This window comes from Galeopterus variegatus, unplaced genomic scaffold (assembly GCF_000696425.1).
Source record: "Galeopterus variegatus unplaced genomic scaffold, G_variegatus-3.0.2 Scaffold6450, whole genome shotgun sequence".
Classification (NCBI taxonomy): Eukaryota; Metazoa; Chordata; class Mammalia; order Dermoptera; family Cynocephalidae; genus Galeopterus; species Galeopterus variegatus.
Genome location: NW_007732561.1, coordinates 10358 through 37899, shown reverse-complemented (window position 1 = coordinate 37899; position 27542 = coordinate 10358). Strand labels below are relative to the sequence as shown.

General features: G+C 49.4%; 1 protein-coding gene across 1 annotated transcript in view; it reads right to left on the bottom strand.

Annotated features, from left to right (window-relative positions):
• KIF26B (kinesin family member 26B) overlaps nt 1-13017 on the bottom strand; it is a 19800-nt gene extending 6783 nt beyond the window's left edge. The window contains exons 1-2 of the mRNA XM_008590916.1: nt 12859-13017; nt 8753-12089 (exon numbers count right to left, since the gene is read on the bottom strand). Coding sequence (XP_008589138.1) covers nt 8753-12089; nt 12859-13005 — 3484 coding nt within the window. The 5' untranslated portion in view covers nt 13006-13017. The remainder of the gene's footprint in view (nt 1-8752; nt 12090-12858) is intronic.
• Between the last annotated feature and the right edge of the window lie 14525 nt (nt 13018-27542).

Genomic DNA, 27542 nt, shown 5'->3' with positions numbered 1-27542 from the left:
AAAAAAAAAAAAATCTATGGCCCACAATTTCCACCGAAAAAAAATTTTTTTAAATCAGATAATACATGATTTCCCCGAGGGATGTGTTATGGTTAAATACCACAGAACCTGGCACATAGTAGGTGCGCAGTGAACATGAATATATCCTTGGACTGCCTGTCTCAAAGCACTCAGTCTGGGGGAGATGACAAAGACACAGGAAGCAAGCTGGGAATGACAGATGACATGCTGCTTTGTGCCCTCAGAGGCGGGTCTCTGAAGACCATTGCAACAAGCAATCGGTGCAGGATCGACAGGGCCACGACTATCCATGGAGCTGAGCACCCCTTTGTTATGACCTGTGGCACGAGCAGGTGAGGCCGTGGCCTGGCTTCTGAGCACAGGGCCTGGTATTTTCACCCATGTCTGATACGGAGCCTGGCTGGGAAAGCGATGTCATCCCAGCAGGTCTATCCCGAGGCTGAAGGCAGCCGGAGCTAACTTAACTCTGAATTGCTATATGGTTCCCTCCTGAGTTTGGCTAAAGAGGGTGGAGTTTGCCTGCAGCCTTCACGAGCTGCACTTAGAGTTTGGGCTTTCTCTGATTCTGCTCTTATAGAGAATGGATAAAGAGCCCCAGCCAAGTCTCTTTGGGTGAGAAGTGAGAGAGCCTGCACCCCCTCGTGATAAGCCTGTAGCCTGATGACCCTTCTAGAAAGAAAGAAGGTGTCCTTTTCCCAACCTCCACAGACTGCTAAGGAAAGCTTCCATTAAAGCACCAGGACCTCAGAGAGAGAGAGAGAGAGAACCACAACTCTTCAATGCAGAATAAGGGGGTCAAGACAGAGGGCTGCCTTCTCACTAACTACTCCAGGGGGTTAGGAATGTGAGCAGCCCCCTACCCCACCCCTGCAGTTTCCGTGGCCGTGGCTGTGGCAGCCGTGGGCTGTGCAAGCTGTGGGCTGTGCAGAGCATAAGTGGTCTTTCCTCCAGGGGACAGGGAACAGCACAGGGTTAGTTTCCTCTACAAAGCAGACTCTGCACTCTAAGCTCCTTTGGTTTCAACTCCCACTTTCTAGAGCCCAGAACTTCATCCTGCGGTCACACACTCCTGTATTTAGTTTTCGACACAGTGCAGGCACCGATTTAGGAAACATCAACCACTGGAGCCAAGCAAACATCTGTCTCCTCGGTGTCTAAGTTTAAGACTCCAAGGTGTCTACATCTTGAAAATGTACAAGGGGAATAAGCCAGATAAAGGTTTTTTCTTTTTTAAAATCAGTCTGATCAAGCTAGTTGGCTCTGAGTAAACCACTCTGCCTTTGTGTGTGCCCGCTCCAGCCTCAGTGAAATGTGAAACACCTAGGGAAACTGAGGCAGGATGCGCACCCAGGAGGTGGGACGTTCAGGTCCATGGGACCGAGGGGGTGAGGGCAACAGCGGGTGTCTGAGTGGATCGTGCCATCCAGACAGCTCACATTCTTTCCAGGCTGCAAATGCTCCTCAAGTAGCTCCTGTAGACCTTTCCCAAACCCAGAGGAAAGGGTTTGAGGAAGGTGTACCCAGATCCCAGAGAGGGTGACCGGCCATCCTCCTCACCCACCCTGACCTGAGGACACTAACACTGAAGTTAGTAATAGAAAGGGGGGGGGGTTCTCTCAGTGCTTGAGCCAGGGCTGGGTGCCCTCAGCCCTGTTCGGTGTTTCTGGGCTGACTCTGCTAAGCAGCTGTTTGCATGAGGGACAGGATGGTGTATCAGTTATCTACTGTTTGTAACAAAGTATCTGCAAACCTAGCAGCTAAAACAGCAAGCATTTAGTATGTCACACATTCCTGTGGTCAGGACCCTGGAAGCATGTCAGCATGGCCGGGATGGGGCTGGTTCTGGCTCACAGTTGGTCTCTTGTAAGTTGCAGTCAAGCTGGCAGCTGGGGCTGCACCATCTGAAGGCTCGACTGGGGCTGGGCACCCACTTCTAAGCTCACTCATGTGACTGTCGGCAGGAGGCTTCAGTTCACTGCCACGTGGGCCTTGCCACAGGGCTCTTTATGACATGGCAGCTGGCTTGCGTCAGAGTGAGTGACCTGAGAGAGGGCACCCCCGTTGGAAGCTACAGTGTTGTCTATATCTTGAAAGTGAGACACCATCGCATCTGCCTCATCCTACTGGACAGAGACCAGCCCTGTCCAGTGTGGGAGGAGCCACACGACCAGAAGGGACCACTGGGGGCTACCACAGATGGGATGTGATCAGGTGGGAAAACATCTGGAACATGGGCCACCCTTTATCTCCTGCCAATACCCATGCCAGGGCGTCATATGAAATGGGAGCAGAGATCACCCTGATGGGCAGAGGGAGAAGTAAACAAGCCTGAATGGAGTGAGACACGTCACTGGGCTACAACAGTGAAGTAGAAATGTCCTGAAGGGGATCTAACTCCCATGGCTTTCTTTGTGTGCTGTCAGCAACCACATCAGCCCCTCCCAAGGTGGGACGTGAGCGACTCAGGTCGAGTTAGTTGTGGTTTGGGGTCAGGAATAGCTTCTCCTGCATATTAATGAGTAGGTATGGTAGATTTTCATGAAGTTTTGAATTTAGTAACCAATTTATCAATTCCACGAATGAACTGCTATCCTGTTCCTGTACCTTCAGCTGAGGAGCCTGCCCCTTCTGTCACCCTCCAGAGATACACTGTGAGCCTCCCTTAGGGAATGATGGGGAAACTGAGGATGGGGCAGGGGCAGTGTGCTCAGGCTACAGGAGACGGCGTTTAAGGACCTGAAGGAAGTTTCAGAGGTAGAGATGGTGCCCTCACTTTGTTTAAAAGGGCACAGGAAGCAATGGAACTGACCTGCCACGCCATCCCTGGAAGAAGACTGACCATGGTGCCTTGGTCTGGGTCCCCACATAAAGAAGGTTCCCTGGATTTTCTGTATGCTCCACCCTCTTGACCTCTCAAGCAGATGCTTCCAGCTTTCTGCTGCGTCCAGTTTCTGCCAGCACCCACCTCCTCCTGGGTTGGCGGTAAGGTCAGGGCATTGTCAGCTGGGAGGAAACCATGGCAGGAATCGTGTGGTGCCTGCAGGATGCTGCCTGTCTGATCTGGGGTCACACACCTGGAACCAGCCTCCTCCTGAGGCCAGGGGGCAGGATCCCCTCTTCTTGACCACTCCCTGCTCATCTGCCTGGCCTAAAGCCCAAACACACAAGAGGTTCAGAGTATAAAAAACCACGTAGGCTGAAAACTGCCAACGCAGTTCTGCTGTAGGAAATGGCCCAGATGTGACCCGAGAAAGTCAACACTGGTACTTGAATGAAACTTCTAATTAGGTGGCGGCCCCTCCCCAGGCTCGGCCACCCGCTGACAGCCCAGGTGGGAAGTCTGGTATTGAGCCTCCTGGTTTTAACATCAAGTCCAGGTAGAGGCTGCTGCTTAGGTTGAATGTCAGGAAACGTGGGTGATCTGAGTGCTGAGGCCTCACGACATTCCTGGGAAATGTGCCTCTGCGCTCCCCAAACTCCTGCTCCTGAGGAACCCCTGGCATTAGCTCCCCACCATTACCCACTGCCTGCATCTGACTCAAAGTGTGGGCACTAGGAAGACAGTGAACCAAAAAGCACAAAGCACTAATGTGGAGGAGAACCTTGGACATCAGAGAGCAGAGGGTGAGAGAGAGACTGTGAAGTCACATGTGGGATTTCACTGACCTACGAGCAGCCTGCTCCAGGGTCTCCCCCATGAATGACCATGCATTGGCTGTACTGCCTGTTGTGATGCTTCCATGGAAGAGTCAAATATCCCCAAGCTGGAGATGAGAAAGGGACAGATGCTGCAGGGCCACAGCTCCTCTAGGCACAGCCTGGGCTTCTTTGCCACTCCCTGTCACCCTCAGCCCTGCACCTGGGGCCCCAGTGTCACCCCAGTGCTCCCCCCAGGGATGTACTCTAGGGAGCTCCCTTGCTGTCTAAGGGAGTCAATTACTTTTCTTTTCCCTCAACTATACACTCGAAAAGGTTCTCTCATTCTGAACCCTGTCTTGTCTGTCTCTAGGTCGAGTCTTTTTCTTGGAAACACTCTGGACATCCTCACCCTGCCAGCAAGTCATCTGCCTTCCTCTGGTTTTCATTTAGCCAGTGACCACTGTGTTTCTCGAATTCGTTAAAACAAAACCTGTGTAGTGTGCTATGAACTAGACCCGGGATCCCTGGAGCTCCACCCATTCCAGGAGGAAATCACTCCCACAAGACATGAGTGATGTTTGCTCAGCACCAAGAGAAGGGGATGCCTGGTGGTTAGCGCTTAGCAGGATGAAGGAAAGAGTCAACTAGATGCAACGTTTAAAGCACTTATCACAATAGGACAAGATACAAGTAACACACAGGAAAGAAATATGAGCTCCTTTTTAGGACCGTGCTGCCAGCCAACCCACGGACCAATCAGTCAGTGGCAGCCAGGGGTCACCCACACCAGCTCAGTGCTGGGTGGATCCCACAACCAACACACTTCCCAGGGGTGGCTTCTCTTCGGACAGACCCTTCCTCTCTCCTGGGCTTTCTGGCTGCTGGGTCACCCAGACCCGGGCCTCCCTGCAGTGGGAATGAACTTCCTTCAGACCCAGGTGCTCATCTGACTGTCAGATTTCCCCATCCAGGCCAACCAGGTTCAGGGTGAAATGTAAGGGGCTGGAGGGAAAGAGTGTCGGGGAGAGTTCATGTGATGCGTCTGTGACACCAGAGGAGTGTGGTCATGTTGGCGTTGGGGGCTCGGCTGGGGCAAGCCCAGCATCACCTGCACTTAAGTCCTCATAGCACGCTGGCCGGGACAGACACTTGCTCCCACCTGGGGTGGCTGTCATCCCTGCAGTTCATGGCGATGGGCTGTAAACAGTCTCACGCCACTGACCACAGTGGGGCTGGCTGGGAACTGTGGATGGATCAATGAAAATCCTTCAATAAATGGAACCTCAAGTTTTTCACACCTTATCTCTTTCTTGATCAAGAACCTATAGTGACGCCCCCACCCCACTCCCATGGACAGTAATATATTGTCTATTGTTCTGGCAAGTTCTGTAGAACCACGTGGAGGATGTAGAATAATGTGTACTGTTATTATACCTTCCATATAGCCAGGGCTTGCATTTTCTAGACTCTCCTTGGGCCGGGCAGCAGCACCCCCTTCTAGAAATGCTGCCCACAGGCTCGGCTCTTGCCACCCAGCAGACAACGGCCTGCACCCCCCCTGCCTGTCCAAGCAGCAGCGTTCTTCAGGACCTGCTCAAGCCCCAGGATCCCACCGTGGTCTAGGTGTGTCCGCACTTGGCAGGTGCCTCGGTTCATGTTTTCTGTCCCATGCTTCCACAACACCTGCACGTCCATACCACAAGCTCTAAGAGCACAGAAGACGCTGGAGCAATGTGTGACAGCTGGAAATAACGCCCCTGGCTATGGGTGGTCTTATGGAAAGCATGTCAGTCTCCTGCATTCTAGTTTCTTCTCACCACACCTGCTATGGCCAATTCCACACACTCTCCCCCCAGCGATGCCTGTTTCTACTGTGACCCGCACCACAGAGAAATCAGCAACTCAAGGTTTTCTCCCCACTGATGTAATTCTAGTTCATTTCTACTAAGGAAATGACCAAAGCATTAAAATCTTCCAAATTCGAAAGCCATCCCAGATAAAAGACAACGCCTGTCTCCTCTGCAGTTCCAAACACCTGTCGCCATTGTGAACTCCAGCCATCTAGCAAGGAATTGCCTTGGAGGAGCTTAATGGCTTCTCCTAACAAAGCTGCTTTTGATTTATGCTGATCATGTCTGACAGCCAGCATTTCTCTTAATAATCATCACAAATAAGTGAGACAAGGTCACCTAACCTGAAACGAGCGAATCTCCACTGCCCCATCCACCCTGGAGCTGGTCACAAAGGTGTACTTGGTGTTCTGTAGGAAATCCCACCCCCAGCACCCACCTGGGTGTTTTTTATTTACCCTGTTTTCCTCCCACAGCCTTCCCCAACAAGAAACCCTCAGCCCCAGTGGTTATAAAAGGACTCAGCCCAGGGTGAGGACATGCTGCCTGCTCTCCAGAGACTTCTTGTACATCTTTTTTTTTGTCTTTTTTTCCGTGTCCGGCAACGGATCGCAACCCTCAGTGTCGCGCCCGTACCGGACCGGGACCGGCAACGGGATCACAACCCTCGGTGTTGCTCCCGCGCCTCGCTCAGCCAGTGAGCGGGAACCGGTCTGTATGTGGGATCCGAACCCTTGGCGGGAGCGCCACCGCGCTTCCCAAGCGGCGCACTGTAGCAGTGCGCCACCGGGCTGGCCCTACATTTTTTTTTTTACTACAATGTTTCTTCCTCTTTACTCCAGTGGAACAGCCAAACCAAAAAAAAAAAAAAAAAAAATTCTTGAAAAAAGAATAAAAGATATTAAAACAACTAAATAGGTTGGAAAACCCAAGCCACTAAGTCAGAATACGCAAATGCACTCTGTCACACTAAAACACGTGACCACGCAGCAAATGTCCCACTTTGAAGACCAAGGCTGGGTAGATGTAATAACAAGGTTTTGTCACCCAGGTACTGGGTAAGGCCAGCAGATTTTGTTTTTCCTGCAATGACTCTGGCTTAGACGAACTTTCTTGTTATTTTTGGTAACTAATATCAATACATTTCAATGCCCTTGGCCCTGGCAATGGGACACAGCTGCTGTTGTGTTGCACTGAATGGCTTTTCAGTTTTGATTTGTCTTATGCTCCAAGGGGTGTTGCTGAGACTGAGAGGTGAGGTGGGGCCCAGTCAAGTGTATCAGGGACTGAAACACAGACCCCTGGGAAGCAGAGACATCGAGGTACTGACAGCCAGGGGGATCTCGGAACATGCTTAGAGAGTGACACCTGCGTAGCGCAGCTCCACGATCTACGACAGGGTGGGTGGATGCAGGTGCCTGCATCACATCTGGGGACATAACGCTGCTTGGCTGCATGGTCCCCTAAGACTGATGTCTTTGATTCAAGGAAGACAAATGGTGTATGATGTGCACTGACCACATTCCTTACATTTGGGTTGGAACATTCCAGAGCTGCTTCTCCCCTGTGGTGGGAGGACAGGAAAAAGCAGCACCACGACTGAGATAAAGAGCCTGTGGGGCAGCTGCTGGAGCAGTGGGAAAGGGGAGACCCCACTTCTGGGTCTCGCTGCATGTTTAATTCCCAATCTGCTGGTGGCACCGATACTCTGCAGGGCAGTGGTTTCTGGAGCTCCCAGGGAGGCCACCACTCCACAGCAGGGCGGTGGATGGCAGAGGACCCCGGGCCACAGATTTGCATGAAAAGGGGCAGTTTCTTTGGAAGCCATTTGAGAGTAGAGATGATTCCAGGGAACGTTCTCAAACAGCTCAAGTTGCCCTTAGTACCTTTGTCTTCGTCTCTCTGTCTCTTTCTTTTCACGTCACCTATCCCATGGTGACCAGGGCCACTAGCCCTGCCCTGCCCTGGTCCTCTACTCCTTGCCCATCGTTACTGTCACATGTCACCCCAAACTTCAATTAAGAAGTCAGTAGGCTTTGCACGTTAGTTTTTCTGGGGTGCATGCCTTTTGACAGCAGATTCTTGGAGATGGCACCGACTTCCTGCACAAGCCCGCATCCCAGGCACCGTGGCGGGTGTGTCCTGTGCTGGGCACGTGCGTGCGTATGTGTGGGGCATCGCAGGCCCCTGGCAGGTGTGCACAGTGACCAACCACGAGATGTGTTTGGGGTGGGGGTAGAGGGAGGACCTGTCCCATCAAACTTTCCATGAGACAAGCTGTACTTCATTCCGTGTCCTTGAGAGAAGTCGCCAGGATCTTGGAGGCCACCAGCCCCCCATATTGGCTTCTGCAGCCACTAGATCATGTGGTAGCATCCCTGACCTGATCCCTGAGAAGGCTCTACCCCGTAAGTGGTGTTCTTGGTCCTTGAGCAGATAAACCCACGTGTGAGGGGACCGGATGGAGTAAGGGGCCAGTTTTGCCCACAGCCAGTGGGTATGGCCGGCTTCCTGGTGCGCAGGCTCTGGCCTCTCCTGGCTCATGACCCACGGGAGTTCCCAGCCCCACAGGTAACAGTGAACACAACAACCAGGCCCTGTTTCCGTCCCCAGCTGAGGCCTGCGGGGTGGCAGGTTGTGGGGAAGGAAGACCAGGCATTGATCCCACCGTGGGCCTGAAGCCCCCTCCCCCTATGTATACCAGCGCAGCAGTGGGGCAGGGGCAGGTGCAGTGCATCCCCGTGCCCTCCCTGTGCCTGTGCCAGGCATGGCCTCGAGCCGCCTCCCCGCTGTGCAGAACTGGGAGCAGCGGGGCAGGTGCAGCGTGTCCCTGTGCCAGGCACGGCCTTGAGCCCCCTCCCCGCTGTGCAGAGCTGGGAGCAGCGGGGCAGGTGCAGCGTGTCCCTGTGCCAGGCACGGCCTTGAGCCCCCTCCCCGCTGTGCAGAACTGGGAGCAGCGGGGCAGGTGCAGCGTGTCCCTGTGCCAGGCATAGCCTCGAGCCCCCTCCCCACTGTGCAGAACCGGGAGCAGCGGGGCAGGTGCAGCGTGTCCCTGTGCCAGGCATAGCCTCGAGCTGCCTCCCCACTGTGCAGAACCAGGAGCAGTGGGACAGGTGCAGCGCATCCCCGTGTCCCTGTGCCAGGCACGGCCTTGAGCCCCCTCCCCACTGTGCAGAGCTGGGAGCAGCGGGGCAGGTGCAGCGCGTCCCCGTGCCCTCCCCGCGCCCGTGCCAGGCGCCTACCTGAATTGGACCGCTTCTTGGGGGCTTTGAGGCTGCGACCCCGGCCGCCGACCGAGCTGCTGTTATCGCTCGTGGAGTCCTGGGTGGAGGACGCGCTGCCGGTGGCTTCGCTGTCGCGAATCATGCTCTCGTAGCCGCTGCTGCCCCCGCTGTGGTAGAAAAGCGCTGTCTTGCCCATGGCCGGGGGCAGCTCCCCGCTCAGCACGCTGCTGTTGTCGCTGGCGTGCCCACTGCTGCAGCGGTGCGGCTTCCGCGGCGGCGTCACCTTGCTGTAGGGCGACGGCGGTGGCCCTCCCCGGCCACCCGCGCTCCCCTGCAGAAGCTCCGAGATGCGCCCGTTCACGGCTCGCAGGGGCAGCTTGGAAGCCAGGCCCGAACCTCGGCTCCTGCTGAGCGACTGCGTCGACCAGGTCATGTGCTTCCCGCTCGGGGGCAGGTGGCAGCTCTGGCCCACCGACTGCGGCAGGGACTTGGTGGAGAAGCTGAGGGTCTTGGTGGTGGCGGCCGACAGGCTGCGCGCCTTGGGACTGGCCAGGAGGAGCTTGCTCACTGCCGAGATCTTGGACTGGGTGGCCTTGGGCGAGGCCCCCGCGGACGCCGTGGGGCCACCGTGGGGGGGCGGGGCCCCTGCGCTGCGACCCGGGCTCCTCCCGGCACGGGGCATGGTGCTGTCCTTGCCGGCGTGTAGCCGGGAGCTCACGCAGGACAGGCTCTCTGCCCTCTCCAGCGACAGGCATTCGTAGTGGCTGACGGTGGCCCTGCCCAGGGAGTTGGTCCTGCTGGCCAGCTGCTCCAGCTTGGCGCTGAAGAGCTTGCTGCTGCTGCCGGTGTCCTTCACCCTGCCACCAGGCTCATCTGGGAAGGTGGCCGAGAAAGGGGCTGGTGGGTTCAAGGAGCTGCTGGTGCTGCCTCCGTGCTGGGGGCTGGCGCGGTTCTTCTGGTCCAAGCTGGACTTCCGGACAGGGGGCAGAGGGGGAGTCCCTTTGGGCCGAGCCAGGACACAGTGCTTGGGGGAAGCCACTTTCCTCTCCAGGGTCGCCTTGGAGGGCTGGGTGCCCGTGGCTGTGCCAACCCCGTTGGTCTCTGCAGCGCAGTGGTAGAAGAGGCCGTCTAGCTCCTCCTGCCTGCTGGCTTTCTGGAAGGCCCGAGGGAGGCTGCTTGACTTCAGGCTTCTGTGGGTGTGCACGGGGCTCTGGGTCGCCAAGCTGGGCAGGGCCATCTCACACCCATCCACAACCCGCCTGAAGGTGTCACTCACGGGGGAGGCAGACACCTCCCCGCTGCTGCTGCTGAGCCTGTCACCCGGGCTGGTTTTCCTGTCTTGCTCCAGCTCCGGTCTGGCCTCAGGCTTGGTGGGACCTGTCGCCGTCTCATACCTAATCCCTTCGTCATTGGGATAAGCGTTCTCTTTTTTGACCTCCTCTTCTCGTTTTAGCCAGGGGTCCTCAAACTTCATCTCTTTCTTGGCACCCGTCTCCTTACTGTCCTGGGACTGGGCTGCCTTGGGGGCCGCTCTGGGGGTGACAGCGGACGCCTCTGGCTCTTGGACATTCTGGGGGCTCATGGCGATGCAGGGGTAAACCGTGATGTTGGTCTTCATGGGGATATACCCTTCGCAGCCGCTCAGATTTGCTGTGTTGGAGATGGTGACCATGGCCTTGCCCAGCGTGGATATTTTGCAGCCTTTGATGGGGGTGGCTTTGTTGAAAGAGTCGTCCCCAACTTCAGACAAGATGAACAGGTTGTCGGGGCCCGCTGTGGGCTTCTCTCTGCAAACCACAGCGGTGTTCGGGATGCCACCGACACACTCCGAGGCCGGAGGGTCCGCCATCGCCTCCCCGTGCCCGAAGCACGTCTGGGCGATGAAACTGTGGCACGACTGTTCCCCGTCGCTGCTCGTGCTCATCTCGCTCAGCCAGGAGCTGATGGAAGAGCGTCTGCTGCCCGCCTCCCGGGCCTGCTCGTCCAGGCTCAGCTTGGGCAGGGGCAGGAACTGCGTGATGCTGACCTCGGACACCGGGGCCACGCTGGAGTAGCCCTCCAGGTCCTCGCTGACGCTGCTGATAATGCTCACGGGCCGGGAGCCCGAGGCCAAGGCCTGCACGGAGCAGTCGCTGTTGAAACTGATGATGCTGGTGGGGCGGCCGCTGCCCAGGACGCCGCTGATGGTCAGTTCCTCCACCAGCGTGAACACCAGCTCGTCCTCGCCGTTCAGCTCCAGCGGCTGCTGCACGGTCACCATCGTGGTGCTCAGGATCTCTTTCTTGCCATCGGGAGGAACGGCTGCCTGATGCTCCTCCTCGACGGCTGTTTCTGGGAACCCCTCACTTCCAGCAGACATGGATTTCTTCAAAACCTGGGGGCTCATGCCAACCGGGGGGGTACGCACCTCGGCCTGCAGCAAGGACTCGCTAGATACCAGGCCCGAATCCTTGCTCAAAGGAGGCAGAGGGGCAGGAGACGGCAGGACTCCCTTCTGGGTGTAGACTTTGCATCTCTGGGAAGGAGAGCTGGGTGGTTTGTACTCGGAGGTCTTGGACAGGCTGGCGATGCCCAGCCGCGGGGAGCCCATGGGCCGGGGTTTGCCTTCCACAAAGCTGCAGGAGTTCAGGCTCTCCCTGCTGCTTTGCAGGCTCGGGCTCTGCATGAGCTGGGACGTGCTGGGCTGGCTGCTGCTACCCTGGATGCTCCTGGGCGAGGCAGGGGTGGGGCTGCTGTCAAGCTCCATGGCTGGCATGGGTGAGTGGCTCCTCTGCGTCTTGGAGGCCGGGGGGTCCGTGCCTTCTCGGTCACTCAGCTGGCCATCTGACCCATTCTCTTCTTTATCAGACTCAGAGAGCGGGTCCACCCCAGCCACCAGGCTCAATGAGGGGCATGGGCTCACCGGCTGTGCCCCAAACTGGACAGGCAGCTCTTCAAAAGGAAACTTACTGGGCTCTTCACTGCCGTCGATGCAATCCAGTCTCTCTTGCAACTCGGCAAACGTGTTGCACTTCAAGCAGTCCCTTTCAGAGGCGCTGGCTGCAGCCTCCCCTGCCTCTGCAGGCCGGCTGTCACCCCTGGTCTTCTGCAGGGCTGGCACAATCGGGACGAAGTCGGGGGGGCCCTCGTTGTCGGTGAGCTCCTTGTCAGAGAGGGCCGTGCCATTAGGCCCGATGTAGATGACGGTGTCACAGGACTGCTCGCTGCTGGAGGAGTAGTCGGGATCGCTGGACAGGTGCGCGATGGGGAAGTCAGGGTCCACCGGGGCCCTGGCGTGGAAGGGTCTCAGCTGAGTGGGCCTGCGCATCCTGCCTTCCTCACAGGAGCTTTCTCCCCCAGATGAGCTGGACGTGTACTGTGAATGACAGAACAGTTACATGCTGGCTCCCCCAAGACAGCCCTCCTGGGAGCCCAGAGCCCAGCACTGTGCGGCATGTGGCGGACGCCACTGACCCTACACGATGACCGCCCTGCCTGGCCTTCCTGCACACAGGCCTTGCCGTGCACCCCAGCGTTCCCCATCATGACTGCGTATGGAAAGGACAATCCCTGTATAGACACTGGGAGGTGACCAGTCCAGGTCCTGCCTGACCTCCTAAGGGTTGAGGGGTCACTGGCTTGGCACCTTGTGCCAGGAACACTTGTGGGGAAGCCCTATTTTTTTTTAAAAAAGGTATAAAAAGGCGAAGAAAAAAGGACCACCCATCACCAGCTGACCCTGCATCTGAGTGACCACAATCATGATGGTTTTTGCAAACATGCTTGTCGTAAGATCCCTGCCTTGGCTTTGCCTCTGCCTGAGAAAACGAGCCTAGTGATTTCCGGCAGACTCTTTGGAGTCAACCCATCGAATGACACAGTCTTCATCTACATAGGACAGAAGCAGGCAAGAGAAGGACCAGGAATGTCTCATCTCCAAGTAGCAATGCAGAGTGGACCAAGAACTCCCTGTCAGGGGTCCGGGCTGGATGACCGGGGACAGCCCCAGCTGTGACCTTGTTCTGTTTCAGCCTGAAGGTTTCCCTGCATCCACACGTCCCCGATGTGATGCTTTCTGACTCAGTTCCAGGGCAGGGCTCCAAACGTTCCTTTTTCCTCCGGTGCACCCCCTGTGAGCTCCTTACCTTAGTTTTCTTTTTCTTCATCCTCAGGACTCTCGAGGCGATCTGGATGGTGGACAGGGTTTCCACGTAGTTCCCGGGCGCGGCCGAGATGTGAGCGATCATGGTGGTGCGACAGTTCATGTTCCCCAGGGACTCCCGCAGCAGCATGGTGAGCTTGCTTTCTCTGCCAAACAAAATGAATTAAGTCTGCATTAGTGGGCCCTGCTCCACGTTGGCTGTCAGGGTGGGACCTCAGGTCTCTACATGGCGATTTCATTTTGGACAGGGACTTCCCCCCCCCTTTTTTCCTAATGGCATATGAATTAGCATCATTTTCCAGCATGGGGCTATTTGTAGTTGGCAGCTGAGCAAGCCTCTAACTCCAAGAACGGAATGCATGCAAAGCACCTCCCTCCACACTCATGTCCTGGCTGTCATGGGTGTTCCTCTGTGTCTGTGTGCGTGCATGTGACGTCGCACATAATAAGCCCTGGGAATCGAAATGAGAGAAAGAAATCAAGAGAAAATGGTTTTGTGACCAGCGATTTGGCATGCTGTCTGCACCCACGGCCTTTCTCCATGAGTTTCTGCACATAGACAATCCCCGCAACGAAAAGTAGTCCCCCCACCATGAACTTGTAATGAAGACCTGTGTGTTTATAATACACACAGTTTCTTTTTCCAAGGAGTTACAACCACTTTATTGTCACTGTCCCTTGTCTCATATTTGCACCTAGTAGCAATGACAGGACATACATATTCTTGGTAAGTGGAGAAACACAGAGAGAGACCCAAGCACTTGCTGGATCAGCTGCAGAAAGAACTTTCTAGAAAGGCCTCCTCTGGGGACTTTGCAGGTGCTGTGTGGGGCCCATGCCCTGAGTAGTGTTTCCAAGCTGTCTGAGACCTGACCTGCAGGAAGGGTTCATGTTTTCCCATTTCTGTGCTCGTCCTGACTTTTTCCTGCCTTGCTTTTGAAAGGCCTCTGCATACTCCATGAACAGCACGCATCCTCCCAAGGGCTGCCAAGTGTCATTTCACCTCTGGAGCCTCCCTGATCTCAAGGCAGAGGTAGCCTCTTTGTTTTTCTTGTCCCGTGTTCACATCTCTACATTGTGTTTGTAATGCTAGAGGAGAGGAGTTTGTCCTCACGTCCATGTCCCATGAGGCTATGAGTCAGCTGTGCCCCGTAGATCCCCTGGGGAGGGACCATCCAGCTCCTCGGGCTCCATGGGGGACGCAGGCCACTGTCAGCAGACATTAGACCATTTCACACGTGACCTGCATCCAGCTTTGGGGAGGAAAGAGTATCGTGTCAAAGCAAAAGTTTTTCTTTTTTTTTTTCTTTTTCCTTTTTGTCTTTTTTACTGACCGGCAATGGGATCGCAACCCTCAGTGTTGTGCCTGCACCGCGCTCAGCCAGTGAGCAGGAACCGGTCTCCATATGGGATCCGAACCCTCAGCAGAAGCGCCGCCACGCTCCCAAGTGGCGCACTCTCCAGTGTGCCACTGGGCCGGCCCAAAAGTTTTTCTTTTTCATCTGGGACCAATTAAGGTGTCAGTCAGTTTAAGGACGCTGGGCTCACTATGGCCTGGTTCCAGGGCAATTTAAAAATATACCAGGGCTTCCCTCAAGCAAAAGAATCAGTGATAAAAGTGGTGGGAGGAGGGGGAAGTGGGTGCGGAGAAAGAGCAGGGCTTGGCTGTAAATATTTAACTCCTTCTAAATGTGTCCAGCAGGAATGTCACGGACACCACCACTTGATGGGGAAGCCAAGTCCCCTGCCTGGCAGGCATTCTTAGTGGAGACGCTGTTCCATCTCAGATATAGGAAGTGGAAGGCGGGTTCCATTTGGGACAGGTTGTGCTCACGTCCTGCTGTACGTGGTAGTCGTGCTCTGTCAGACACCCAGGAGCACCGAATTAGTGAACGTGAGCCTTTGATCCCAGGTTCCCATGAACCTCTGGTCACCACAGTTTTGTCAACTCATCAACAGAGTACCTTGGTTTATGAATGTTCCTGTTGAAAGATACCTTATTTAATATCTATTGCTTACAAATAATGACACATATGCAGTTTTTCTTTATAATAAAACATTAGCCAAGAAGGATTTAACACTTTCCTGCCCCTGGGTAACATGATGGTAAATTTCTTGGGCTTCCACTACTTTTTTTTTTTTAATGGCTCATGATCTTATGAATCCACAAATCCAGCCACTTTTTCATCCATTCCACAGCTTCCTCCTGTACCATAGATGTAATCTTAGAACTTTAGTTAAGCCTCACATACAGATCGGTGAATTTCTTCCTTTTTTTCTGAACGTACCATACTGATCCATTAACATTGAGCTCAGGGCTGGCAGCACCATAACTTCTGCCTGAGAACGAGGCTTATCTAACACACATTTTCTCTGTAAGGTGTTTCTTGTGCTTAGGAACACTAGCCAGCACGTCAGCACTATGCTCAGGGGTTCTTTTAAAAAAACAGCAAAGTCACCCTCAAAAAGCACAGCAATGTGAAAAACAGGTAGGCGAGTTAGCAAATATGGAATCTGTAAACGCTGAGGGTTGACTATACGACAAAGTGTTTCATGATTCTTGTCACTCAGATGCTCCACCAAAGGCATATCCGATTATGTCTCCATGGGACCCTCTGTAAGACCGCAGGAAATGGTCCCAAAGATGGAATAAAAAGATACATCATCATTACATCAAACTGTCTTGCCCTGCGTATTTCCACATGATTCCCCATTCGTGACCCGATCATATGGACAAATGTTTGGGTTTCTTTTTCTTTTTCAAGTCCACGTTGCTGGAAGAAGCCGCAGCCTGTGTGTTGCTTGGCAACCAGCATCTCAGCGCTCCCTGTCGGAGCAAAGCCAGTAAAATTGCAAGTGAGGCTCTTGCAGGGGCCACTGCAGACCCTAACGCGTATCCTTAGGGGAGTAAAATGTGCTTTGGCTTTTCAACTTCAGGATGACCCTTTCACTTGGAACAAAGATAAGTAAGTTAGGGAGGGCAGGTGCAGAAGGGTCCTAAAGGCTGCAAACTGCAGGCTAAACTCTCTCTTTTGGGGGGAATAAAAAGGTTTAAAAGAGTTTCTAGGGTGGTGGTCCACACACACTCAGTCTACATCTTTGTGCCAAGACTGAAGCAAGACAGGGGGACACAGAGCAGACCTGACTGGGGTCTTGAGAAGGACTGTGTCACTCTTTTAAGCAGCCATAATTTATGCACACATATTCCACCTCCTGCCTACCTTGACCACATACACTTTTCAAAATAATTTTGGGAAAAATGTCCTTATACAATAAGTCAACCTTTTCATTAGACATAACAAAGGACATGCCGCGCTCCCAAGTGGCGCACTGTAGCAGTGAGCCACCGGGCCAGCCCCCTAGGCATGCTTTTTTTTTTAAGAAAAGGGTGACAGTGGTTTTTGGCTTTTGTTTAAAAAAATCTTAAGCTATACACCATCAGTATTCCAGAATGGAAACTATACGCACAGAATTCTTACATGTGTCAGATAGGCAGTCAAAATAACTATGATTAAAATGCCAAGAAAACATTGGTATCAGATTCCGAAGACCAGAACCCTGGAACTGCACTGTGTGCCAGTAACTATGCACATCACTATAAACTGCCAGAACGTGCTGCAGAGCCCCCAGGTAGGAAGCTCGAGGTGATGGGGCAAGAGCTGCTGACAGGTGTCAAGTCAGAGGCATCACTATAAACTGCCAGAACGTGCTGCAGAGCCCCCAGGTAGGAAGCTCGAGGTGATGGGCAAGAGCTGACAGGTGTCAAGTCAGCGCCAAGAGTTCTGATCTCCCAGCCTTAGCCTCAAACCCCAGGATGCTGCATCCAGTGAGTGACCACCAGGAGAAAAGAGACTGAGCAGAGGAGGAGGAAAGTCGTAGGATGACATGACCGTGAAGCCATGTTGGCTTCTCCAATGGTCCTCCAACCCTCTAGCCTACTGACCCTGCCTCCTTCCTATTACATCCTATAGGTCTGTCAACATCCTTTTCTATTGTCTCCTGGAAGGTCATCAGTGACCCTCTGAGGTCAGCCCATGATGGTAGGGACCAGGGTCCCAAGATGCCACCATCCATGGTCCAATGCTCCTGGCCAAGGAAGGCAGTGTCTGTGAGGTTCTTCACCCCTCATGAAAAGACTTTTCCCAAAGGACAGAGTCACCAGCCCACTAAGTGAGGACACTTCAACCTGTATCTGTCTTCTAGGTCCCAAGAAAGTATCTTTATTTGTGACAACGCTCAGTTGTGACAACTGAAACATACATCCATGGGGGGAAAATCACTTCCCTTGAGCTTATTTTTAAGGGACCTGATGATTCCCATGTTCATGATTGCATCATGGACATTCAGATCTTTGGGGGAAGACCTGACATTATACTCCGGGGAAGGCTTTGGCTCTGCACAAGCTGCCTTGTCTCAGCAGTGTTTCCCTCAAGGATACCAATATTTGAGGACATGAATAATCTGGATTCTGGAACTAAGAAAGTTCTAGAAGGTTGGTACAGGCCGAGCTATCCTAATGGCATTTTCAAAGGGGAGGTACATGAGTTTAAAGCTCTTGCTACTCAGTTTGAGACATTATTCCGTCTGTACTGCAAAGGGCATAAGCAGGTCTCTTCTGTGGGTGCTGGAAGGAGACTGTATACCCCCAGCAACTTGCACAGAGAAACACAGCTCTCAGATCTTCCAATGAGGGTGACTCTGCTTGGATACTCATTGAGCCTCCCTAATTTGAAAATCTGAAAGTGGAAATCTGAAATGCTCCAAACTCTGAAACCTTTTGAGCGCTGACATAATGCTCAAAGGAAACGCTCATTGGTGCATTTTGGATTTCAGATTTTCTGACTAGGGATGCTCAACCAGCATGTATTCTGCAAATAGTCCAAAATCTGAAAAAATCTGAAAACTGAAACACTTCTAGTCCCAAACATTTTGGATAGGAATACTCAGCCTGTAATAAAACAGTAATGAAAACAGCTACCTGAGCCCAGTGGCATGTACAAGGGCACACACTGTCACCAGCAGTGTGGGAAACAAAGACCTGTCTTATTGGGGGAGGGCTTAGGAGAGGACCCTACAGAGAACCACCCACCCCGGCTGAAGGACTAGCCTTTGTGATCCAACCACTGTGCCTCCTGTTACGAGTTCATGCCCTGCTTATCCTAAGACCACCTGTCGGTAGAGGTCCTGAACCTTAACACTGAGAGGGACAACATTAATCTAATTATTCTCTCATAGAGCTTTTTTGTTAAACATTGGAGAACCCTGAGGTGCAAGCGGCACCATTCTGGAATGCCTCTGATGCAGCATAATACACATCAGAGACACGTTCTTTCCTATTGAGGCCTGGCGCCATGATGGCTCTGGAACTCTGGTGGCAGTGCCCAGAAGAGGCAGGAGACAAATGATGGTGTCTGAAAGGGGCCTGCCATTCTTGGTGAACAGTCCTTCCTCCCTGCATGGCTAGGCAGGTGATGAGCATTCACGAGAGCTCTTAGGGGCATCAGAAAATACCACACAAGCTAGAGGTTTTACACTGCAGGTATGGACTGGAGCCAATGAAATATGAATTATAGCTTTAATTATAGCTTTAGGGCCGAGCCTGTGGCGCACTTGCTGCAGGTATGGACTGGAGCCAATGAAATATGAATTATAGCTTTAATTATAGCTTTAGGGCCAAGCCTGTGGCGCTACTGCGCTCCCACCACGGGTTCGGATCCTATATAGGGATGACCGGTGTGCTCACAGTGCTCACTGGCTGAGCACAGTGAGGCCGGTCTCAAAAAGGACAAAAAAGAAAAAAAAAAAAAAAAGAAATTATAGCTTTAATGGTTTACCACTGTACATATAGGAAGATGAAGTCTAGATGAAATTTGTACCACATGAATCCATTTGATCCTAGATATGTGTTTTCCATTTATCTGTATAAGATAAAATTCACATTAATTGAGACTGCTTCCTGAGACCAGCTATAAACAGTGAACAGTCTCGATAGAATATTTCAAGAGAAATATATGATATAACTTGAATTTATAACAGAAGGTTTCAAATTAAAATCCTAACAATCTACTTTGATCTCATTTAACAAGCCTCACTTGCAATGACTAAAGTGGTTATAAAATATGGGTTCACTTACGTAAATTAAATGTGTTCCATAAAATATTTTTTCATTATTCACTTGTTAATAACTTATTCCTTTTTATCTAGAGCAAGGAAGACATCATCTCAATGATGACTATGCAGAATTAGTAGAATCTGAATTACTCTATGTATTCTAAATCTAAGTTCTGCTCAGGAAACGTATGTACATTCATTCCAAGGCCATAGCACCCTGGTATGACATCAGATATTTTAAAGATAGTTCACATAATAAGAACTATGTGAACACACAGGGTCCTAGGCAGGAACTGTGAGCAGCCAGCCCCCTCTGCCTGGAAGCAGGAAAGAGAGTATACTGAAAACACCACTGTCATGTGGGTGGCCCACCACAGCCATGGATGCCACAAAAGCAGCCTGATGTCACAGCCACCATACAGGCAGCCCGCCAGATGCTCGACTGCATTAACACAAGGACAGTCACCAGTGGAGACCAGAAAAAGAAGAGGACGTCTCTCTACTCAAAGCCTGCTCCAGTGGAGTAGAAGAAGCAATTGCTCTACCAGATGACCAGACGTCAATGTAGAGATACTAGAAATGCAAAAATGCAAGAAAATATGACACCACGAAAAGAACACAGTAATTCCCAAATACCAGACCCTGTAGAGCAGGAAACCCTTGAAATAACTGAAAAGGAATTCCAAGCAACAATCTTAAGAAAACTGAGATATGAGAAGACTCAGACAACAAAATGAAATGAAGAAAAAAAAAATCCAGGATATGGAGGAGGAAATTTGCAAAGAAATTAATACCTTAAAAAAGAATGTTGCAGAATTCATGGAACTGAAAGATTCACTTAGCAAAATAGGAAACACACTGAGAGCTTAAGCAGCAGGCTAGAAACAAGCAGAAGGAAGAATTTCTCATCTTGAAGATAGTCTTTTTGAAAAAACCCAGGTGGACCCCCCCCAAAAAAAAGAAAAAAAAGGAAAAAATAATTATGGAAAACTTCTCAGGTATAGGGAGAGACACAACCCAAAAAGATTCTCTCCAAGACACATTATAGTCAAACTGGCAAAGCTCAAAGACAGAATCTTCCAAGAAGCAAGAGAAAAGCATCAAGTCACCTATAAGGGAGCCCCTATGAGACTAACAGCAGACTTCTCAACAGAAACACTACTAGCCAGAAGAAAATGGGATGATATATTTGAAATACTAAAAAAACCCTGCCAGCCAAGAATACTATACCCAGCAAGTCTATCCTTCAGAAATGAGGGGAAAATAGTGTGTTTTCCAGACAGACAAAAACTGCAGAGTTCACAACCACACAACCAGTCCTATGAGAAATCCTCAAGGAAGTCCTGCATCTGGAATCTGAAAAATGATAATCACTACCATGAATACACAAGAAAGAACAAGACCCACAGGTGGAACCAAAATGCAAATGAGAAGGAGAAAGAAACTAAATCTTACCACCACAAAAAACCATAATAACAATGTAATAATGCTCCTGCTTTATTTCTGACTTTGGTAATTCTGGTCTTTTTTTCTTGGTCAGTCTAGATAAAGGCTTGCAAATTTTGTTGATCTCTTTAAAGAATCAACTTTCGGTCTATTGTCATCCTCATTGTTTTTAAGTCCCTATTTCATATATTTCTGTTATAATCTTTGTTGTTTCCTACTTATATTTGCGTTTGGCTTAGTTTGCTCTTCTTTTTCTATTTTCTTAAGGTAGAAGTTTACATTATTAATTTGAGATTTTTCTTATTTTTAACATAGGTGTTTACAAGCATAAATTTTCCTCTAAGCACTGCGTGAACCCTGTATCCTATACATTTTGATATGTTGTGCTTTGATATTTTATCTCAAAGTACTAATTTCCTTGTGAATTTTCTCATTTACCCATTGTTTATTTAGGAGAGAGTTGTTTAGTTTTCATACATTGGTGAATTTTCTAAATTTCCTTCTGTTATTGTGCTCAGAGAACATATTTTCTATGATCTTAGACTTTTTACATGTATTAAGCTTGTTTTGTGGCCAAAAATAAAAATAAAACTTTTAAAAAAGAAAAAAAAAGAATTATAACAGTCTACTAACTTCAGGATACCATACTGAGTCAATATTGAAAAATATTTTTAGAACCAGAGGGTGTTATAGTTGAAAGAATTCTTGGGGGTCATTGCATTTCCTAATTAAAGGATTGCCATGGTAACAGGTGATCTGCTTTTTGCTATTTTTAACTTGGGAGAACTTACCATCTCCCAGGGTAGCCTGTGTAATATTTTTGAATAACCTCAATTATTAGAAAGCTCTTCCTTATACTGAACTTAAATCTTCTTTATAACCTGTGGGCACTAGCTCTGTTCTCTAGGATTACACAGGGTAAGAATAATCCCTTTTGCTCACACTAGCCCTTCACATTTTTAAAGACATTTATCATGTCCTCCTTAAGGGTTCTGTTGCTTAGAAACACTCCATGCCACTCTATGTTTCTTCCTTTGCTCTTCAAATATTTGGTTGGGTAGCAAAGCTTATACTAACTAACCCTCCCCTGTGCAATACCCCTCACCCCTCCCGCCCAATTAAGCACTTACTCTCTGCTCAGATTTGTGCAGGAAATAATTTGGCCTTGCCCAAAGAGAGATGTGGCCTTTGCCATGAGCTTCTGGGAGGTTAACTTTGTCACACCTATTAGGAGTGTCTTTGTTCAAGGTGGGGTGGGCCATACCTGATAATCTCAGGGAAAGGGCTGGCCACCCAAGAAAACTCAGCCATGTGATTTATGGCAGGGGCTTTCGGTCACACAATATCAATCAAGCTGGAGACTGAGTTTCATCACATGGAAAATCAATCAATCATGCCTGTAGAGTGAAGCTACAGTCACAACTCTGGACACCAAAGTTCAGGTGAGCTTCCCTGGCTTGGCATGCTTAGTGTCACAAAGAGATGCTGGCAGGGTAACGTGTCCTGAGGACAGCAGAAGCCTCACATTCGGAACCTGCCCAGACTTTGTCCCATATGTGTCTACCTTGGGCTGATTTTAATCTGTATCCTTTCCAAGTAATAAGTGTAGCTATGAGTGTTTTCAGTGAGTTCTGAGAGTCCTTCCAGTGAATTACAAGCCTGAGGGTGGTTCTGGAAACCCTCCAAACTTGCAGGTGGTGTCAGAAGTGAGAGTGGTCTTCCGTGGACTCTTCCCACTAACTTTGTAGGTGGACCCTAACTCCTTGCAATCGGTGTCAGGTATCTTGGGCAGACTTGGCAGTCTGAGGATGAAGTCTGGCTGACTCTAAGTAGCTCTTTTCAACAAGCTCCTAATAACCTTGGTGATGGAAGCTGTGCTTTTATTCTGACCTTTCTTTACAGAAACTCAGCTCGAACTTATGACTTATTAGCTCTAGAACAGAACGGAAAAGATCATATATTTATTTTTATTTTTAAGTTTAGCATAATCAGGAGTCAGGAATGTCATCACTATGACGAAAAACAAAACAATCAAAAATAACTTAGAAGGCAAATTAGTGGACCTTGTAGACAAACGGAACATGATAGGTCTGTAGATCTCCCTTGAATCAATAGACTGCCCACAATTTCATATGCTGATGAGTTTAAGATAATCAAAAGTGGTGCTGAATGATTCCACAAGGTGACCCTCTGTGCTTACTGCACACGCAGACTGGTTTGTAATAATTGCTGTTTGTTATTAATCCACTTGCAGGACAAGATTAGGAACCATAATGTTTATATCATTACTGCAATTTAGAACGTAAATACCACTCTGACATTTTTCACATGGTCTGAAGTTTCCTCCTCTTTTTAAAATTTATTTGGCCCGAGCCATTATCATTAATTATCAGTGCTTTGCAATAGACATTTCTACAGCTCTGTCACTTTGTGTAGAGCCTCTTGCAGTGGTTATGACAGCTTTACTGGGCGAGGGATCAGGAAACATTTTAATTATGTCGCATTAGAACCATTACACATCTTTTGAGTTAAAGATGAGCTCATGGCTGGCTGGTTAACTCAGATGATGAGAGTGTGACCTTGTAACACCAAGTTCAAGGGTTCAGTTCCCCATATCAGTCAGCCACCAAAAAACCAACAAAACGTGAGCTCACTGTACTATTAGAAACTTTGCTCTCCTTCAACCTTAAATCATCCTCAGGTTTAGGAGGATGGATTCATCCCAAAGTCAGAGATCTCTGCAGTCACCCACCATGCAGTTGGGCAGTAAAGGGTGACAGAGATGGAGTTAGGAGTCATGTTGTCATGGTAACCTAGAGCCCCCCCATCCCCATCCCTGCTCATCCCTATCCCTTCCCCATGGATTGTCAAAGAATTCTCAAGAAAAAAGAAAACAAAGATCACAAATGGAATTCTTGATATAAGGAAATCCCACTCTAGCCCGGTGCCTTCTCTCAAATCTTTCCCACTGTCCTATTACTACGTCATCCCCCAACCTCCTGTTGTGTCCCCTTAGTGATAAAACTTACATTTTTAGAACATCCTATGCTTTTCTATGAGTTCTAATGTTTCTTTCAGGTGAGAAACATACACGAAGTTTATGTTTGATGTGGCATTTGGATGGTGTCTCTCTCTGTAGCTCAATCTGTGATCTCCCTTTAGGGTTGACATGAGAACTGTGTAGAATCTAGGTTTGGAAAATCTGTAAGTGTATTCAGACTTCTTTCAAAAAAAAAAAAAAAAAAGGAAAACATCCAGAAGAGTTTCATCTACTTTTTTTTCACTGACTCTCTAAGCAAAATCCTAAAATGACAAAACACGGGTATTGGGGGAGTTATGGGGCTTTTAATCTCCAGCTCTGGAAACCCAGGTGAACCCGTCTCCTGCCACATTCCTTGAAAAGGCTAAAAAGAGGTTAATAAGTTTAGGCAAGAGGTCTAGGCTTGATGATTACATTGAATTATAAGTATGACTGTTTCCAGTCTCCAGAGTTGGATTTAGCCAATTTCATGCTTTCTATCAAAATAAAATAAACAGAGACTATGCAAATATGAGCCCCAAGCGGTCAGCTCACGTGCATTCACTTGACTGTGTTCTGCTCCTGTGCACACGGAAGGCAGGGAGGTCTGCTCTCTCTCTCTGCTCAATCAGGCTGCATATCAACCTTCCAAGAGAGATGACACAAACTGGCTCATTGTGCCATGCCAGTGGTACAGAAATATCCCTCTGTTGGAAAGGATGTCGACGCACTGGGGAGGACGGATTAGATGATGCGACGTGTTCCTTCCTGGGATCTCAGACTCACATCCCACCTGGGCAATGGCCTTTCTGTTAAGTCAGCAGGATGGAGCTTAAAACAGGATTCTGAAGGTCAAGGTCAGGACGAACCCTCTCCTTCCACCCTGCCCCTGACCAATAGCCTGTCCACCACTCGACAGGAGATGCTGAAATGGCTCCAGGAGGACAGTGAAGCCCCAGTGCCAAAGACCATTATCTACTGAGATGGGACCCTCTGCTGAGTCCCCGATGGCTGCAGACCACCAGGACCGTGGTTCCGGTCCTTTTGTTACCTNGCTCCAGGAGGACAGTGAAGCCCCAGTGCCAAAGACCATTATCTACTGAGATGGGACCCTCCGCTGAGTCCCCGATGGCTGCAGACCACCAGGACCGTGGTTCCGGTCCTTTTGTTACCTCACTGAATAGCAGTCTGGAAAGACCCCTCCTTATCACATAAAGAGTGACAACAGGATGCTTTGGTGGCTTTGGACCTGGAGCTGGGCAGCTGGGGGAGGAGGAAGAAGATGATTCTTTGCTTTGGGGACTTGGACGTATAAAAATCCTTCTACATCTAGCTCAAATCCATGAATCTACTAATTTTTCAGGAACAGAGACTATGCAAATATGAGCCCCAAGCGGTCAGCTCACGTGCATTCACTTGACTGTGTTCTGCTCCTGTGCACACGGAAGGCAGGGAGGTCTGCTCTCTCTCTCTGCTCAATCAGGCTGCATATCAACCTTCCAAGAGAGATGACACAAACTGGCTCATTGTGCCATGCCAGTGGTACAGAAATATCCCTCTGTTGGAAAGGATGTCGACGCACTGGGGAGGACGGATTAGATGATGCGACGTGTTCCTTCCTGGGATCTCAGACTCACATCCCACCTGGGCAATGGCCTTTCTGTTAAGTCAGCAGGATGGAGCTTAAAACAGGATTCTGAAGGTCAAGGTCAGGACGAACCCTCTCCTTCCACCCTGCCCCTGACCAATAGCCTGTCCACCACTCGACAGGAGATGCTGAAATGGCTCCAGGAGGACAGTGAAGCCCCAGTGCCAAAGACCATTATCTACTGAGATGGGACCCTCTGCTGAGTCCCCGATGGCTGCAGACCACCAGGACCGTGGTTCCGGTCCTTTTGTTACCTCACTGAATGGCAGTCTGGAAAGACCCCTCCTTATCACATAAAGAGTGACAACAGGATGCTTTGGTGGCTTTGGACCTGGAGCTGGGCAGCTGGGGGAGGAGGAAGAAGATGATTCTTTGCTTTGGGGACTTGGACGTATAAAAATCCTTCTACATCTAGCTCAAATCCATGAATCTACTAATTTTTCAGGAAAAAAGGAAAAAGTCTAATAGTATTAGCAAATCCCAGGGACTTGTGTCCTTGGACATCACCTACCTTTATGTTTTTATTTTTTAATGTGGTAAAATGTAGCTAAAATTCATGATTTTAATCATTTTTACATGTACAGTTCAGTAGCATTAAGTACATTCACACTGTTGTGCCATCCATCTCCAGAACTTTATCTTCCCAAACTTAAATTCCTGTACCCACTGAGTCATAACTTTCTATTCTCTCCTTCCCTAGCCCCTTGTAAACAACATTCTACTTTCTGTCTCTATGAATTTGCCTATCCTAGGAACCTGTATAAGTGGAGTCATACAGTATTTGTCCTTTTGGGTCTAGCTTTTTTCACTCAACACGCTTTCAAGGTTCATCCCTGTTGTAGTTTCTATCAGAATTTCACTCCTTTTTATGGCTGAATATTATTCCATTGCATGCCACACTTTGTTTCCCATTCATCTGTTGATGGGCACTTGGATTATTTACATCTCTTGGCTATTATGAATAACACTGCTATGAACACTGTATGCAAGTATCTGATGGGCACTTGGATTATTTACATCTCTTGGCTATTATGAATAACACTGCTATGAACACTGCTATGCAAGTATCTTTTTGAGTCCTTGCTTTCCATTCTTTGGGGTAAATACTTATGAGCAGAATTGCTGGATCATGCAGCAATTCTATGTTTAACTTTTTGGTGAACTGTCAAACTGTTTTCCACAGCAGCTGCAGCATTTCACATTTCCACCAGCTATGCACAAGGGTTCCAGTTTTTCCATATCCTTGCCAAGACTCTTTTCCTGTTGTCTGTGTGTGTGTGTTTTATAATAGCCGTCCAAATGGATGTGAACTGGTATCTTGCTGTGGTTTGATCTGCATTTCTCTAATGACTAGTGATGCTGAGCATCTTTTCCTGTATTTATTGGCCATTTGTATATCTTCTTTGGAGAAGTGTCTATTCAAGTCTTCTGCCCATGTTTGAATTGGGTTCTGTGGTTGTTGAATTATAGGTGTTCTTTATATATTCTGGATATTAATGCTATATTCGATATATGATTTACAAATATTTTCTCTCATTCTGTGGGTGGTTGTTCAATCTCCTGATAGTGTCCTTTGATATACAGGAATGTGTCTTCATTTTTAGCCTTTATCAGCCTTAGATTTGAACTAATATTTTTTGGCATCTGTCATTCAAAAGCCTTCCAGTATATTTGGTATTCCCATGAAAAGTGTGCCAATAAGCATGACCAAAGATTGCCTGTGCTATTTTGTGTTAAAGATACTTGCCCAATATGGTCCTTATTACTTGTAGACCAATTACCAGTCACCAGCTGGGCAAAACTTAAAAGACTATTGTTAAGCACATGTTGCATGGACTTCCCGGGGATAAATTTCCTTTGAAATCAAATATAACCTACTTTAAGGAAGGTGCTGAGGGCAATTCGGTTATAATACCTTCTGGGTATCACATGTGGTTTAAAGAAACGTGATCCCACAGTCTTCACAAAATGTACCAATTGGATCAGCGCTTGGCACAAAGAACAGAGCTTAGTAATTGGAAGGAATTAAAAGGAAATTAAGTTTAAGAATGGTTTCCATTATTGGTATAAGTCTGAATAAAGATGTTACACAGAGGCCACAATTCATACATATAATAACTTAAGGGAGAGTCCATGAAATTTTCATGGGGAATGACCTGAAGGAATTACACATTCCTTGAAAATAGAATTAAGATTGGCGTTTTTCACTGATATTTCTTTGAAAAAAAAGACAGCTGTTGTTACTAACTTTTTTGTATCTTTTAAGTTAAGTGTGATGATAAATAGCTATTCATTTCTTATATGGGATAAACATGGTTTTTTTTTTTTTTTTCCTTTTTGTCTTTTTTCGTGTCCGGCAACGGATCGCAACCCTCAGTGTCACGCCCATACCGGACCGGGACCGGCAACGGGATCACAACCCCCGGTGATGTTCCCGCTCCGC